Source organism: Dendrobates tinctorius, unplaced genomic scaffold (genome assembly GCF_039654945.1).
Source record: "Dendrobates tinctorius isolate UK_male_01 unplaced genomic scaffold, ASM3965494v1 ptg000236l, whole genome shotgun sequence".
Lineage (NCBI taxonomy): Eukaryota > Metazoa > Chordata > Amphibia > Anura > Dendrobatidae > Dendrobates > Dendrobates tinctorius.
Genome location: NW_027361903.1, coordinates 4,003,006 through 4,019,537, shown reverse-complemented (window position 1 = coordinate 4,019,537; position 16,532 = coordinate 4,003,006). Strand labels below are relative to the sequence as shown.

At 45.2% G+C, this 16,532-nt stretch overlaps 1 protein-coding gene across 1 annotated transcript in view; it reads right to left on the bottom strand.

Moving 5' to 3' along the window:
- Positions 1-15,136, bottom strand: part of AFAP1L2 (actin filament associated protein 1 like 2) — a 214,468-nt gene extending 199,332 nt beyond the window's left edge. Inside the window, exon 1 of the mRNA XM_073556613.1 lies at positions 15,010-15,136. Coding sequence (XP_073412714.1) covers positions 15,010-15,025 — 16 coding nt within the window. The 5' untranslated portion in view covers positions 15,026-15,136. The remainder of the gene's footprint in view (positions 1-15,009) is intronic.
- Between the last annotated feature and the right edge of the window lie 1,396 nt (positions 15,137-16,532).

Genomic DNA, 16,532 nt, shown 5'->3' with positions numbered 1-16,532 from the left:
ACCCTATATACTCTGCTGTATACTGCACAGCCCTATATACTCTGCTGTATACTGCACAACCCTATATACTCTGCTGTATACTGCACAGCCCTATATATTCTGCTGTATACTGCACGGCCCTATATACTCTGCTGTATACTGCACGGCCCTATATACTCTGCTGTATACTGCACAGCCCTATATACTCTGCTGTATACTGCACAGCCCTATATACTCTGCTGTATACTGTACAGCCCTATATACTCTGCTGTATATTGCACAGCCCTATATACTCTGCTGTATACTGTACAGCCCTATATACTCTGCTGTATATTGCAAAGCCCTATATACTCTGCTCTATACTGCACTGCCCTATATACTCTGCTGTATACTGCACAGCCCTATATACTCTGCTGTATACTGCACAGCCCTGTATACTCTGCTGTATACTGCACAACCCTATATACTCTGCTGTATACTGCACAGCCCTATATACTCTGCTGTATACTGCACAACCCTATATACTCTGCTGTATACTGCACAGCCCTATATACTCTGCTGTATACTGCACGGCCCTATATACTCTGCTGTATACTGCACGGCCCTATATACTCTGCTGTATACTGCACAGCCCTATATACTCTGCTGTATACTGCACAGCCCTATATACTCTGCTGTATACTGTACAGCCCTATATACTCTGCTGTATATTGCACAGCCCTATATACTCTGCTGTATACTGTACAGCCCTATATACTCTGCTGTATATTGCAAAGCCCTATATACTCTGCTCTATACTGCACGGCCCTATATACTCTGCTGTATACTGCACAGCCCTATATACTCTGCTGTATACTGCACAGCCCTGTATACTCTGCTGTATACTGTACAGCCCTATATACTCTGCTGTATACTGCACGGCCCTATATACTCTGCTGTATACTGTACAGCCCTATATACTCTGCTGTATACTGCACAGCCCTGTATACTCTGCTGTATACTGCACGGCCCTATATACTCTGCTGTATACTGTATGGCCCTATATACTCTGCTGTATACTGCACAGCCCTATATACTCTGCTGTATACTGTACAACCCTATATACTCTGCTGTTTACTGCACAGCCCTATATACTCTGCTGTATACTGCACAACTCTATATACTCTGCTGTATACTGCACGGCCCTGTATACTCTGCTGTATACTGCACGGCCCTGTATACTCTGCTGTATACTGCATTGCCCTATATACTCTGCTGTATACTGCACAGCTCTATATACTCTGCTGTATACTGCACAGCCCTATATACTCTGCTGTATACTGTATGGCCCTATATACTCTGCTGTATACTGCACAGCCCTATATACTCTGCTGTATACTGTACAACCCTATATACTCTGCTGTTTACTGCACAGCCCTATATACTCTGCTGTATACTGCACGGCCCTGTATACTCTGCTGTATACTGCACGGCCCTATATACTCTGCTGTATACTGCACGGCCCTATATACTCTGCTGTATACTGCACAGCCCTATATACTCTGCTGTATACTGCACAGCTCTGTATACTCTGCTGTATTCTGCACGGCCCTGTATACTCTGCTGTATACTGCACGGCCCTGTATACTCTGCTGTATACTGCACAGCCCTATATACTCTGCTGTATACTGCACAGCGCTGTATACTGCACAGCCCTGTATACTCTGCTGTATACTGTACAGCCCAATATACTCTGCTGTATACTGCACAGCTCTGTATACTCTGCTGTATACTGTACAGCCCAATATACTCTGCTGTATACTGCACAGCCCTGTATACTCTGCTGTATACTGCACAGCCCTATATACTCTGCTGTATACTGCACAGCCCTGTATACTCTGCTGTATACTGCACAGCCCTATATACTCTGCTGTATACTGCACAGCCCTATATACTCTGCTGTATACTGCACAGCCCTATATACTGTAGTGTATACTGCACAGCCCTGTATACTCTGCTGTATACTGCACGGCCCTATATACTCTGCTGTATACTGCACAGCCCTATATACTCTGCTGTATACTGCACAACTCTATATACTCTGCTGTATACTGCACGGCCCTATATACTCTGCTGTATACTGCACAGCCCTATATACTCTGCTGTATACTGCACAACTCTATATACTCTGCTGTATACTGCACGGCCCTATATACTCTGCTGTATACTGCACAGCCCTATATACTCTGCTGTATACTGCACAGCCCTATATACTCTGCTGTATACTGCACGGCCCTGTATACTCTGCTGTATACTGCACGGCCCTGTATACTCTGCTGTATACTGCACGGCCCTATATACTCTGCTGTATACTGCACGGCCCTATATACTCTGCTGTATACTGCACGGCCCTATATACTCTGCTGTATACTGCACGGCCCTATATACTCTGCTGTATACTGTACGGCCCTATATACTCTGCTGTATACTGCACGGCCCTATATACTCTGCTGTATACTGCACAACCCTATATACTCTGCTGTATACTGCACAGCCCTATATACTCTGCTGTATACTGTACAGCCCTATATACTCTGCTGTATACTGCACAGCCCTGTATACTCTGCTGTATACTGCACGGCCCTATATACTCTGCTGTATACTGTATGGCCCTATATACTCTGCTGTATACTGCACAGCCCTATATACTCTGCTGTATACTGTACAACCCTATATACTCTGCTGTTTACTGCACAGCCCTATATACTCTGCTGTATACTGCACAACTCTATATACTCTGCTGTATACTGCACGGCCCTGTATACTCTGCTGTATACTGCACGGCCCTGTATACTCTGCTGTATACTGCATGGCCCTATATACTCTGCTGTATACTGTACAGCCCTATATACTCTGCTGTATACTGCACAGCTCTATATACTCTGCTGTATACTGCACAGCCCTATATACTCTGCTGTATACTGTATGGCCCTATATACTCTGCTGTATACTGCACAGCCCTATATACTCTGCTGTATACTGTACAACCCTATATACTCTGCTGTTTACTGCACAGCCCTATATACTCTGCTGTATACTGCACAACTCTATATACTCTGCTGTATACTGCACGGCCCTGTATACTCTGCTGTATACTGCACGGCCCTGTATACTCTGCTGTATACTGTACAGCCCTATATACTCTGCTGTATACTGTACAGCCCTATATACTCTGCTGTATACTGCACAGCTCTATATACTCTGCTGTATACTGCACAGCCCTATATACTCTGCTGTATACTGTATGGCCCTATATACTCTGCTGTATACTGCACAGCCCTATATACTCTGCTGTATACTGTACAACCCTATATACTCTGCTGTTTACTGCACAGCCCTATATACTCTGCTGTATACTGCACAACTCTATATACTCTGCTGTATACTGCACGGCCCTGTATACTCTGCTGTATACTGCACGGCCCTGTATACTCTGCTGTATACTGCACGGCCCTATATACTCTGCTGTATACTGCACGGCCCTATATACTCTGCTGTATACTGCACAGCCCTATATACTCTGCTGTATACTGCACAGCTCTGTATACTCTGCTGTATTCTGCACGGCCCTGTATACTCTGCTGTATACTGCACAGCCCTATATACTCTGCTGTATACTGCACAGCGCTGTATACTGCACAGCCCTGTATACTCTGCTGTATACTGTACAGCCCAATATACTCTGCTGTATACTGCACAGCTCTGTATACTCTGCTGTATACTGTACAGCCCAATATACTCTGCTGTATACTGCACAGCCCTGTATACTCTGCTGTATACTGCACAGCCCTATATACTCTGCTGTATACTGCACAGCCCTGTATACTCTGCTGTATACTGCACAGCCCTATATACTCTGCTGTATACTGCACAGCCCTATATACTCTGCTGTATACTGCACAGCCCTATATACTGTAGTGTATACTGCACAGCCCTGTATACTCTGCTGTATACTGCACGGCCCTATATACTCTGCTGTATACTGCACGGCCCTATATACTCTGCTGTATACTGCACAGCCCTATATACTCTGCTGTATACTGCACAGCTCTGTATACTCTGCTGTATTCTGCACGGCCCTGTATACTCTGCTGTATACTGCACGGCCCTGTATACTCTGCTGTATACTGCACAGCCCTATATACTCTGCTGTATACTGCACAGCGCTGTATACTGCACAGCCCTGTATACTCTGCTGTATACTGTACAGCCCAATATACTCTGCTGTATACTGCACAGCTCTGTATACTCTGCTGTATACTGTACAGCCCAATATACTCTGCTGTATACTGCACAGCCCTGTATACTATGCTGTATACTGCACAGCCCTATATACTCTGCTGTATACTGCACAGCCCTATATACTGTAGTGTATACTGCACAGCCCTGTATACTCTGCTGTATACTGCACAGCCCTATATACTCTGCTGTATACTGCACAGCCCTGTATACTCTGCTGTATACTGCACAGCCCTATATACTCTGCTGTATACTGCACAGCCCTATATACTCTGCTGTATACTGCACAGCCCTATATACTGTAGTGTATACTGCACAGCCCTGTATACTCTGCTGTATACTGCACGGCCCTATATACTCTGCTGTATACTGCACAGCCCTGTATACTCTGCTGTATACTGCACAGCCCTATATACTCTGCTGTATACTGCACAACTCTATATACTCTGCTGTATACTGCACGGCCCTATATACTCTGCTGTATACTGCACAGCCCTATATACTCTGCTGTATACTGCACAACTCTATATACTCTGCTGTATACTGCACGGCCCTATATACTCTGCTGTACACTGCACAGCCCTATATACTCTGCTGTATACTGCACAGCCCTATATACTCTGCTGTATACTGCACAGCCCTATATACTCTGCTGTATACTGCACGGCCCTGTATACTCTGCTGTATACTGCACGGCCCTATATACTCTGCTGTATACTGCACAACCTTATATACTCTGCTGTATACTGCACAGCCCTATATACTCTGCTGTATACTGCACGGCCCTATATACTCTGCTGTATACTGCACGGCCCTATATACTCTGCTGTATACTGTACGGCCCTATATACTCTGCTGTATACTGCACAGCCCAATATACTCTGCTGTATACTGCACAGCCCTGTATACTCTGCTGTATACTGCACGGCCCTATATACTCTGCTGTATACTGCACAGCCCTATATACTCTGCTGTATACTGCACAGCCCTATATACTCTGCTGTATACTGCACAGCCCTATATACTCTGCTGTATACTGTACAGCCCTATATACTCTGCTGTATACTGCACGGCCCTATATACTCTGCTGTATACTGTACAGCCCTATATACTCTGCTGTATACTGTACAACCCTATATACTCTGCTGTATACTGCACAGCCCTATATACTCTGCTGTATACTGTACAACCCTATATACTCTGCTGTATACTGCACAACCCTATATACTCTGCTGTATACTGCACAGCCCTATATACTCTGCTGTATACTGTACAGCCCTATATACTCTGCTGTATACTGTACAACCCTATATACTCTGCTGTATACTGTACAACCCTATATACTCTGCTGTATACTGCACAGCCCTATATACTCTGCTGTATACTGTACGGCCCTATATACTCTGCTGTATACTGCACGGCCCTATATACTCTGCTGTATACTGTACAGCCCTATATACTCTGCTGTATACTTCACAGCCCTGTATACTCTGCTGTATACTTCACAGCCCTGTATACTCTGCTGTATACTGTACAACCCTATATACTCTGCTGTATACTGCACAGCCCTATATACCCTACTGTATACTGCACAGCCCTGTATACTCTGCTGTATACTGTACAACCCTATATACTCTGCTGTATACTGTACAACCCTATATACTCTGCTGTATACTGCACAGCCCTGTATACTCTGCTGTATACTGTACAACCCTATATACTCTGCTGTATACTGCACAGCCCTATATACTCTGCTGTATACTGCACAGCCCTGTATACTCTGCTGTATACTGTACAACCCTATATACTCTGCTGTATACTGCACAGCCCTGTATACTCTGCTGTATACTGTACAACCCTATATACTCTGCTGTATACTGCACAGCCTTGTATACTCTGCTGTATACTGCACGGCCCTGTATACTCTGCTGTATACTGCACGGCCCTGTATACTCTGCTGTATACTGCACGGCCCTATATACTCTGCTGTATACTGCACGGCCCTATATACTCTGCTGTATACTGCACGGCCCTATATACTCTGCTGTATACTGCACGGCCCTATATACTCTGCTGTATACTGCATGGCCCTATATACTCTGCTGTATACTGCACTGCCCTATATACTCTGCTGTATACTGCACGGCCCTATATACTCTGCTGTATACTGCACAGCCCTATATACTCTGCTGTATACTGTACGGCCCTATATACTCTGCTGTATACTGCACGGCCCTATATACTCTGCTGTATACTGTACGGCCCTATATACTCTGCTGTATACTGTACAACCCTATATACTCTGCTGTATACTTCACAGCCCTGTATACTCTGCTGTATACTGCACAGCCCTATATACCCTACTGTATACTGCACAGCCCTGTATACTCTGCTGTATACTGTACAACCCTATATACTCTGCTGTATACTGTACAGCCCTATATACTCTGCTGTATACTGCACAGCCCTGTATACTCTGCTGTATACTGCACAGCCCTGTATACTCTGCTGTATACTGCACAGCCCTGTATACTCTGCTGTATACTGTACAACCCTATATACTCTGCTGTATACTGCACGGCCCTATATACTCTGCTGTATACTGCACGGCCCTATATACTCTGCTGTATACTGCACGGCCCTATATACTCTGCTGTATACTGCACGGCCCTATATACTCTGCTGTATACTGCACGGCCCTATATACTCTGCTGTATACTGCACGGCCCTATATACTCTGCTGTATACTGCACGGCCCTATATACTCTGCTGTATACTGCACGGCCCTATATACTCTGCTGTATACTGCACAGCCCTATATACTCTGCTGTATACTGCACGGCCCTATATACTCTGCTGTATACTGCACAGCCCTGTATACTCTGCTGTATACTGCACAGCCCTATATACTCTGCTGTATACTGCACGGCCCTGTATACTCTGCTGTATACTGCACGGCCCTGTATACTCTGCTGTATACTGCACAGCCCTATATACTCTGCTGTATACTGCACAGCCCTATATACTCTGCTGTATACTGCACAGCCCTGTATACCCTGCTGTATACTGCACAGCCCTATATACTCTGCTGTATACTGCACGGCCCTGTATACTCTGCTGTATACTGCACGGCCCTAAATACTCTGCTGTATACTGCACGGCCCAATATACTCTGCTGTATACTGCACGGCCCTATATACTCTGCTGTATACTGCACGGCCCTGTATACTCTGCTGTATACTGCACGGCCCTGTATACTCTGCTGTATACTGCACGGCCCTGTATACTCTGCTGTATACTGCACGGCCCTGTATACTCTGCTGTATACTGCACGGCCCTGTATACTCTGCTGTATACTGCACGGCCCTGTATACTCTGCTGTATACTGCACGGCCCTAAATACTCTGCTGTATACTGCACGGCCCTATATACTCTGCTGTATACTGCATGGCCCTATATACTCTGCTGTATACTGCACAGCCCTATATACTCTGCTGTATACTGTACAGCCCTATATACTCTGCTGTATACTGCACGGCCCTATATACTCTGCTGTATACTGCACGGCCCTATATACTCTGCTGTATACTGCACGGCCCTATATACTCTGCTGTATACTGCACGGCCCTATATACTCTGCTGTATACTGCACGGCCCTGTATACTCTGCTGTATACTGCACGGCCCTGTATACTCTGCTGTATACTGCACAGCCCTGTATACTCTGCTGTATACTGCACAGCCCTGTATACTCTGCTGTATACTGCACGGCCCTGTATACTCTGCTGTATACTGCACGGCCCTGTATACTCTGCTGTATACTGCACAGCCCTGTATACTCTGCTGTATACTGCACGGCCCTGTATACTCTGCTGTATACTGCACGGCCCTGTATACTCTGCTGTATACTGCACGGCCCTATATACTCTGCTGTATACTGCACGGCCCTGTATACTCTGCTGTATACTGCACGGCCCTGTATACTCTGCTGTATACTGCACGGCCCTGTATACTCTGCTGTATACTGCACAGCCCTATATACTCTGCTGTATACTGCACAGCCCTATATACTCTGCTGTATACTGCACAGCCCTGTATACTCTGCTGTATACTGCACAGCCCTGTATACTCTGCTGTATACTGCACGGCCCTGTATACTCTGCTGTATACTGCACGGCCCTGTATACTCTGCTGTATACTGCACGGCCCTATATACTCTGCTGTATACTGCACAGCCCTATATACTCTGCTGTATACTGCACGGCCCTGTATACTCTGCTGTATACTGCACAGCCCTGTATACTCTGCTGTATACTGCACGGCCCTGTATACTCTGCTGTATACTGCACAGCCCTGTATACTCTGCTGTATACTGCACGGCCCTATATACTCTGCTGTATACTGCACAGCCCTGTATACTCTGCTGTATACTGCACAGCCCTGTATACTCTGCTGTATACTGCACATCCCTGTATACTCTGCTGTATACTGCACGGCCCTGTATACTCTGCTGTATACTGCACAGCCCTGTATACTCTGCTGTATACTGTACAGCCCAATATACTCTGCTGTATACTGCACGGCCCTGTATACTCTGCTGTATACTGCACAGCCCTGTATACTCTGCTGTATACTGCACGGCCCTATATACTCTGCTGTATACTGCACAGCCCTGTATACTCTGCTGTATACTGCACAGCCCTATATACTCTGCTGTATACTGCACGGCCCTGTATACTCTGCTGTATACTGCACAGCCCTGTATACTCTGCTGTATACTGCACAGCCCTATATACTCTGCTGTATACTGCACGGCCCTGTATACTCTGCTGTATACTGCACAGCCCTGTATACTCTGCTGTATACTGTACAGCCCAATATACTCTGCTGTATACTGCACAGCCCTGTATACTCTGCTGTATACTGCACAGCCCTATATACTCTGCTGTATACTGCACAGCCCAATATACTCTGCTGTATACTGCACAGCCCAATATACTCTGCTGTATACTGCACGGCCCTGTATACTCTGCTGTATACTGCACGGCCCTGTATACTCTGCTGTATACTGCACAGCCCAATATACTCTGCTGTATACTGCACAGCCCTGTATACTCTGCTGTATACTGCACAGCCCAATATACTCTGCTGTATACTGCACAGCCCTGTATACTCTGCTGTATACTGCACAGCCCAATATACTCTGCTGTATACTGCACAGCCCTGTATACTCTGCTGTATACTGCACAGCCCAATATACTCTGCTGTATACTGCACGGCCCTGTATACTCTGCTGTATACTGTACAGCCCAATATACTCTGCTGTATACTGCACAGCCCTGTATACTCTGCTGTATACTGCACAGCCCTATATACTCTGCTGTATACTGCACGGCCCTGTATACTCTGCTGTATACTGTACAGCCCAATATACTCTGCTGTATACTGCACAGCCCTATATACTCTGCTGTATACTGCACGGCCCTGTATACTCTGCTGTATACTGCACAGCCCTATATACTCTGCTGTATACTGCACGGCCCTGTATACTCTGCTGTATACTGTACAGCCCAATATACTCTGCTGTATACTGCACAGCCCTGTATACTCTGCTGTATACTGCACAGCCCTATATACTCTGCTGTATACTGCACAGCCCAATATACTCTGCTGTATACTGCACAGCCCTATATACTCTGCTGTATACTGCACGGCCCTGTATACTCTGCTGTATACTGCACAGCCCTATATACTCTGCTGTATACTGCACGGCCCTATATACTCTGCTGTATACTGCACAGCCCAATATACTCTGCTGTATACTGCACAGCCCTATATACTCTGCTGTATACTGCACGGCCCTATATACTCTGCTGTATACTGCACGGCCCTGTATACTCTGCTGTATACTGCACAGCCCTATATACTCTGCTGTATACTGCACGGCCCTATATACTCTGCTGTATACTGCACAGCCCAATATACTCTGCTGTATACTGCACAGCCCTATATACTCTGCTGTATACTGCACAGCCCTATATACTCTGCTGTATACTGCACGGCCCTATATACTCTGCTGTATACTGCACAGCCCAATATACTCTGCTGTATACTGCACGGCCCTGTATACTCTGCTGTATACTGCACAGCCCAATATACTCTGCTGTATACTGCACAGCCCTATATACTCTGCTGTATACTGCACAGCCCAATATACTCTGCTGTATACTGCACAGCCCTATATACTCTGCTGTATACTGCACGGCCCTATATACTCTGCTGTATACTGCACAGCCCAATATACTCTGCTGTATACTGCACAGCCCTATATACTCTGCTGTATACTGCACAGCCCAATATACTCTGCTGTATACTGCACAGCCCAATATACTCTGCTGTATACTGCACAGCCCTATATACTCTGCTGTATACTGCACGGCCCTGTATACTCTGCTGTATACTGCACAGCCCAATATACTCTGCTGTATACTGCACAGCCCTATATACTCTGCTGTATACTGCACGGCCCTATATACTCTGCTGTATACTGCACAGCCCTATATACTCTGCTGTATACTGCACGGCCCTATATACTCTGCTGTATACTGCACAGCCCAATATACTCTGCTGTATACTGCACGGCCCTGTATACTCTGCTGTATACTGCACAGCCCAATATACTCTGCTGTATACTGCACAGCCCTATATACTCTGCTGTATACTGCACAGCCCAATATACTCTGCTGTATACTGCACAGCCCTATATACTCTGCTGTATACTGCACAGCCCTATATACTCTGCTGTATACTGCACAGCCCAATATACTCTGCTGTATACTGCACAGCCCTGTATACTCTGCTGTATACTGCACAGCCCTATATACTCTGCTGTATACTGCACGGCCCTATATACTCTGCTGTATACTGCACAGCCCTATATACTCTGCTGTATACTGCACGGCCCTGTATACTCTGCTGTATACTGCACAGCCCAATATACTCTGCTGTATACTGCACGGCCCTGTATACTCTGCTGTATACTGCACAGCCCTATATACTCTGCTGTATACTGCACGGCCCTGTATACTCTGCTGTATACTGCACGGCCCTGTATACTCTGCTGTATACTGCACGGCCCTGTATACTCTGCTGTATACTGCACAGCCCTATATACTCTGCTGTATACTGCACAGCCCTATATACTCTGCTGTATACTGCACAGCCCTGTATACTCTGCTGTATACTGCACAGCCCTGTATACTCTGCTGTATACTGCACGGCCCTGTATACTCTGCTGTATACTGCACGGCCCTGTATACTCTGCTGTATACTGCACAGCCCTGTATACTCTGCTGTATACTGCACGGCCCTATATACTCTGCTGTATACTGCACAGCCCTATATACTCTGCTGTATACTGCACGGCCCTGTATACTCTGCTGTATACTGCACAGCCCTGTATACTCTGCTGTATACTGCACGGCCCTGTATACTCTGCTGTATACTGCACAGCCCTGTATACTCTGCTGTATACTGCACGGCCCTATATACTCTGCTGTATACTGCACAGCCCTGTATACTCTGCTGTATACTGCACAGCCCTGTATACTCTGCTGTATACTGCACAGCCCTGTATACTCTGCTGTATACTGCACATCCCTGTATACTCTGCTGTATACTGCACGGCCCTGTATACTCTGCTGTATACTGCACAGCCCTGTATACTCTGCTGTATACTGTACAGCCCAATATACTCTGCTGTATACTGCACAGCCCTGTATACTCTGCTGTATACTGCACGGCCCTATATACTCTGCTGTATACTGCACAGCCCTGTATACTCTGCTGTATACTGCACAGCCCTATATACTCTGCTGTATACTGCACGGCCCTGTATACTCTGCTGTATACTGCACAGCCCTGTATACTCTGCTGTATACTGCACAGCCCTATATACTCTGCTGTATACTGCACGGCCCTGTATACTCTGCTGTATACTGCACAGCCCTGTATACTCTGCTGTATACTGTACAGCCCAATATACTCTGCTGTATACTGCACAGCCCTGTATACTCTGCTGTATACTGCACAGCCCTATATACTCTGCTGTATACTGCACAGCCCTGTATACTCTGCTGTATACTGCACAGCCCAATATACTCTGCTGTATACTGCACGGCCCTGTATACTCTGCTGTATACTGCACGGCCCTGTATACTCTGCTGTATACTGCACAGCCCAATATACTCTGCTGTATACTGCACAGCCCTGTATACTCTGCTGTATACTGCACAGCCCAATATACTCTGCTGTATACTGCACAGCCCTGTATACTCTGCTGTATACTGCACAGCCCAATATACTCTGCTGTATACTGCACAGCCCTGTATACTCTGCTGTATACTGCACAGCCCAATATACTCTGCTGTATACTGCACGGCCCTGTATAATCTGCTGTATACTGTACAGCCCAATATACTCTGCTGTATACTGCACGGCCCTATATACTCTGCTGTATACTGCACGGCCCTGTATACTCTGCTGTATACTGCACAGCCCTATATACTCTGCTGTATACTGCACGGCCCTGTATACTCTGCTGTATACTGTACAGCCCAATATACTCTGCTGTATACTGCACAGCCCTGTATACTCTGCTGTATACTGCACAGCCCTATATACTCTGCTGTATACTGCACAGCCCAATATACTCTGCTGTATACTGCACAGCCCTATATACTCTGCTGTATACTGCACGGCCCTGTATACTCTGCTGTATACTGCACGGCCCTATATACTCTGCTGTATACTGCACGGCCCTGTATACTCTGCTGTATACTGCACAGCCCAATATACTCTGCTTTATACTGCACAGCCCTATATACTCAGCTGTATACTGCACGGCCCTATATACTCTGCTGTATACTGCACAGCCCTATATACTCTGCTGTATACTGCACGGCCCTATATACTCTGCTGTATACTGCACAGCCCAATATACTCTGCTGTATACTGCACAGCCCTGTATACTCTGCTGTATACTGCACAGCCCTATATACTCTGCTGTATACTGCACGGCCCTATATACTCTGCTGTATACTGCACAGCCCTATATACTCTGCTGTATACTGCACAGCCCTATATACTCTGCTGTATACTGCACAGCCCTATATACTCTGCTGTATACTGCACAGCCCTATATACTCTGCTGTATACTGCACAGCCCTATATACTCTGCTGTATACTGCACAGCCCTGTATACTCTGCTGTATACTGCACAGCCCTATATACTCTGCTGTATACTGCACGGCCCTATATACTCTGCTGTATACTGCACAACCCTATATACTCTGCTGTATACTGCACAGCCCTATATACTCTGCTGTATACTGCACGGCCCTATATACTCTGCTGTATACTGCACAACTCTATATACTCTGCTGTATACTGCACAGCCCTATATACTCTGCTGTATACTGCACAGCCCTATATACTCTGCTGTATACTGTACAACCCTATATACTCTGCTGTATACTGCACAGCCCTATATACTCTGCTGTATACTGTACAGCCCTATATACTCTGCACAGCCCTATATACTCTGCTGTATACTGCACAGCCCTATATACTCTGCTGTATACTGCACAGCCCTATATACTCTGCTGTATACTTCACAGCCCTATATACTCTGCTGTATACTGCACAGCCCTATATACTCTGCTGTATACTGCACAGCCCTATATACTCTGCTGTATACTTCACAGCCCTATATACTCTGCTGTATACTGCACAGCCCTATATACTCTGCTGTATACTGCACAGCCCTATATACTCTGCTGTATACTGCACAGCCCTATATACTCTGCTGTATACTGCACAGCCCTATATACTCTGCTGTATACTGTACAGCCCTATATACTCTGCTGTATACTGCACAGCCCTATATACTCTGCTGTATACTGCACAGCCCTATATACTCTGCTGTATACTGCACAGCCCTATATACTCTGCTGTATACTGCACAGCCCTATATACTCTGCTGTATACTGCACAGCCCTATATACTCTGCTGTATACTTCACAGCCCTATATACTCTGCTGTATACTGCACAGCCCTATATACTCTGCTGTATACTGCACAGCCCTATATACTCTGCTGTATACTTCACAGCCCTATATACTCTGCTGTATACTGCACGGCCCTATATACTCTGCTGTATACTGCACGGCCCTATATACTCTGCTGTATACTGCACGGCCCTATATACTCTGCTGTATACTGCACAGCCCTATATACTCTGCTGTATACTGCACAGCCCTATATACTCTGCTGTATACTGCACAGCCCTATATACTCTGCTGTATACTGCACGGCCCTATATACTCTGCTGTATACTGCACAGCCCTATATACTCTGCTGTATACTGCACAGCCCTATATACTCTGCTGTATACTGCACAGCCCTATATACTCTGCTGTATACTGCACAGCCCTATATACTCTGCTGTATACTGCACGGCCCTATATACTCTGCTGTATACTGCACAGCCCTATATACTCTGCTGTATACTGCACAGCCCTATATACTCTGCTGTATACTGCACAGCCCTATATACTCTGCTGTATACTGCACAGCCCTGTATACTCTGCACGTTCCATGTTCACACTGACACATCTCACAGCTCAATGGAAGATTCCTCCAGAACAAGCTGAAGTCTCCGCAGCACAGAAAGTAAAGCAGCTGCGGCTCTCACCTTTATATCTCTCCATGTGTGCGGCCGCCAGCCTGCTCTCCCGATAGATCCCGGAGCCTTATGATCGGTGCCCGGTGCTGAACAGACTCTTCCCCGGCAAAGCCCCTCCCTGTGAGATCACTGGGGCTCAGCCTGGGAACCAGCGACGACCGCCCCCCCAGAGACCCCAGAGACCCGACCAAGAAAGAAAACTGTGATCAGAGAGCAACAAAATGCAATGGCCAATAGGTAGAATATGGTGGCACAATGCTAATGCATGGGAAACAGTATTATAGTAGTTATATTCTTGTACATAGGGGGAAGTATTATAGTAGTTATATTCCTGTACATAGGGGCAGTATTATAGTAGTTATATTCTTGTACATAGGGGGCTGTATTATAGTAGTTATATTCTTGTACATAGGGGCAGTATTATAGTAATATTCTTGTACATAGGAGCAGTATTATAGTAGTTATATTCTTGTACATAGGGGGCTGTATTATAGTAGTTATATTCTTGTACATAGGGGGCAGTATTATAGTAGTTATATTCCTGTACATAGGGAGCAGTATTATAGTAGATATATTCTTGTACATAGGGGGCTGTATTATAGTAGTTATATTCTTGTACATAGGGGGCTGTATTATAGTAGTTATATTCCTGTACATAGGGGCAGTATTATAGTAGTTATATTCTTGTACATAGGGGCAGTATTATAGTAGTTATATTCTTGTACATAGGGGGCTGTATTATAGTAGTTATATTCTTGTACATAGGGGGCAGTATTATAGTAGTTATATTCCTGTACATAGGGAGCAGTATTATAGTAGATATATTCCTGTACATAGGGGGCAGTATTATAGTAGTTATATTCTTGTACATAGGGGGCAGTATTATAGTAGTTATATTCTTGTACATAGGAGCAGTATTATAGTAGATATATTCCTGTACATAGGGGCAGTATTATAGTAGTTATATTCTTGTACATAGGGAGCAGTATTATAGTAGTTATATTCTTGTACATAGGGGCAGTATTATAGTAGTTATATTCTTGTACATAGGGGGAAGTATTATAGTAGTTATATTCCTGTACATAGGGGGCAGTATTATAGTAGATATATTCCTGTACATAGGGGGCAGTATTATAGTAGTTATATATTTGTACATAGGGGCAGTATTATAGTAGATATATTCTTGTACATAGGGGGCTGTATTATAGTAGTTATATTCTTGTACATAGGAGCAGTATTATAGTAGATATATTCCTGTACATAGGGGGAAGTATTATAGTAGTTATATTCCTGTACATAGGAGCAGTATTATAGTAGTTATATTCTTGTACATAGGAGCAGTATTATAGTAGTTATATTCTTGTACATAGGGGCAGTATTATAGTAGATATATTCTTGTACATAGGGGGCTGTATTATAGTAGTTATATTCTTGTACATAGGAGCAGTATTATAGTAGATATATTCCTGTACATAGGGGCAGTATTATAGTAGTTATATTCTTGTACATAGGAGCAGTATTATAGTAGTTAT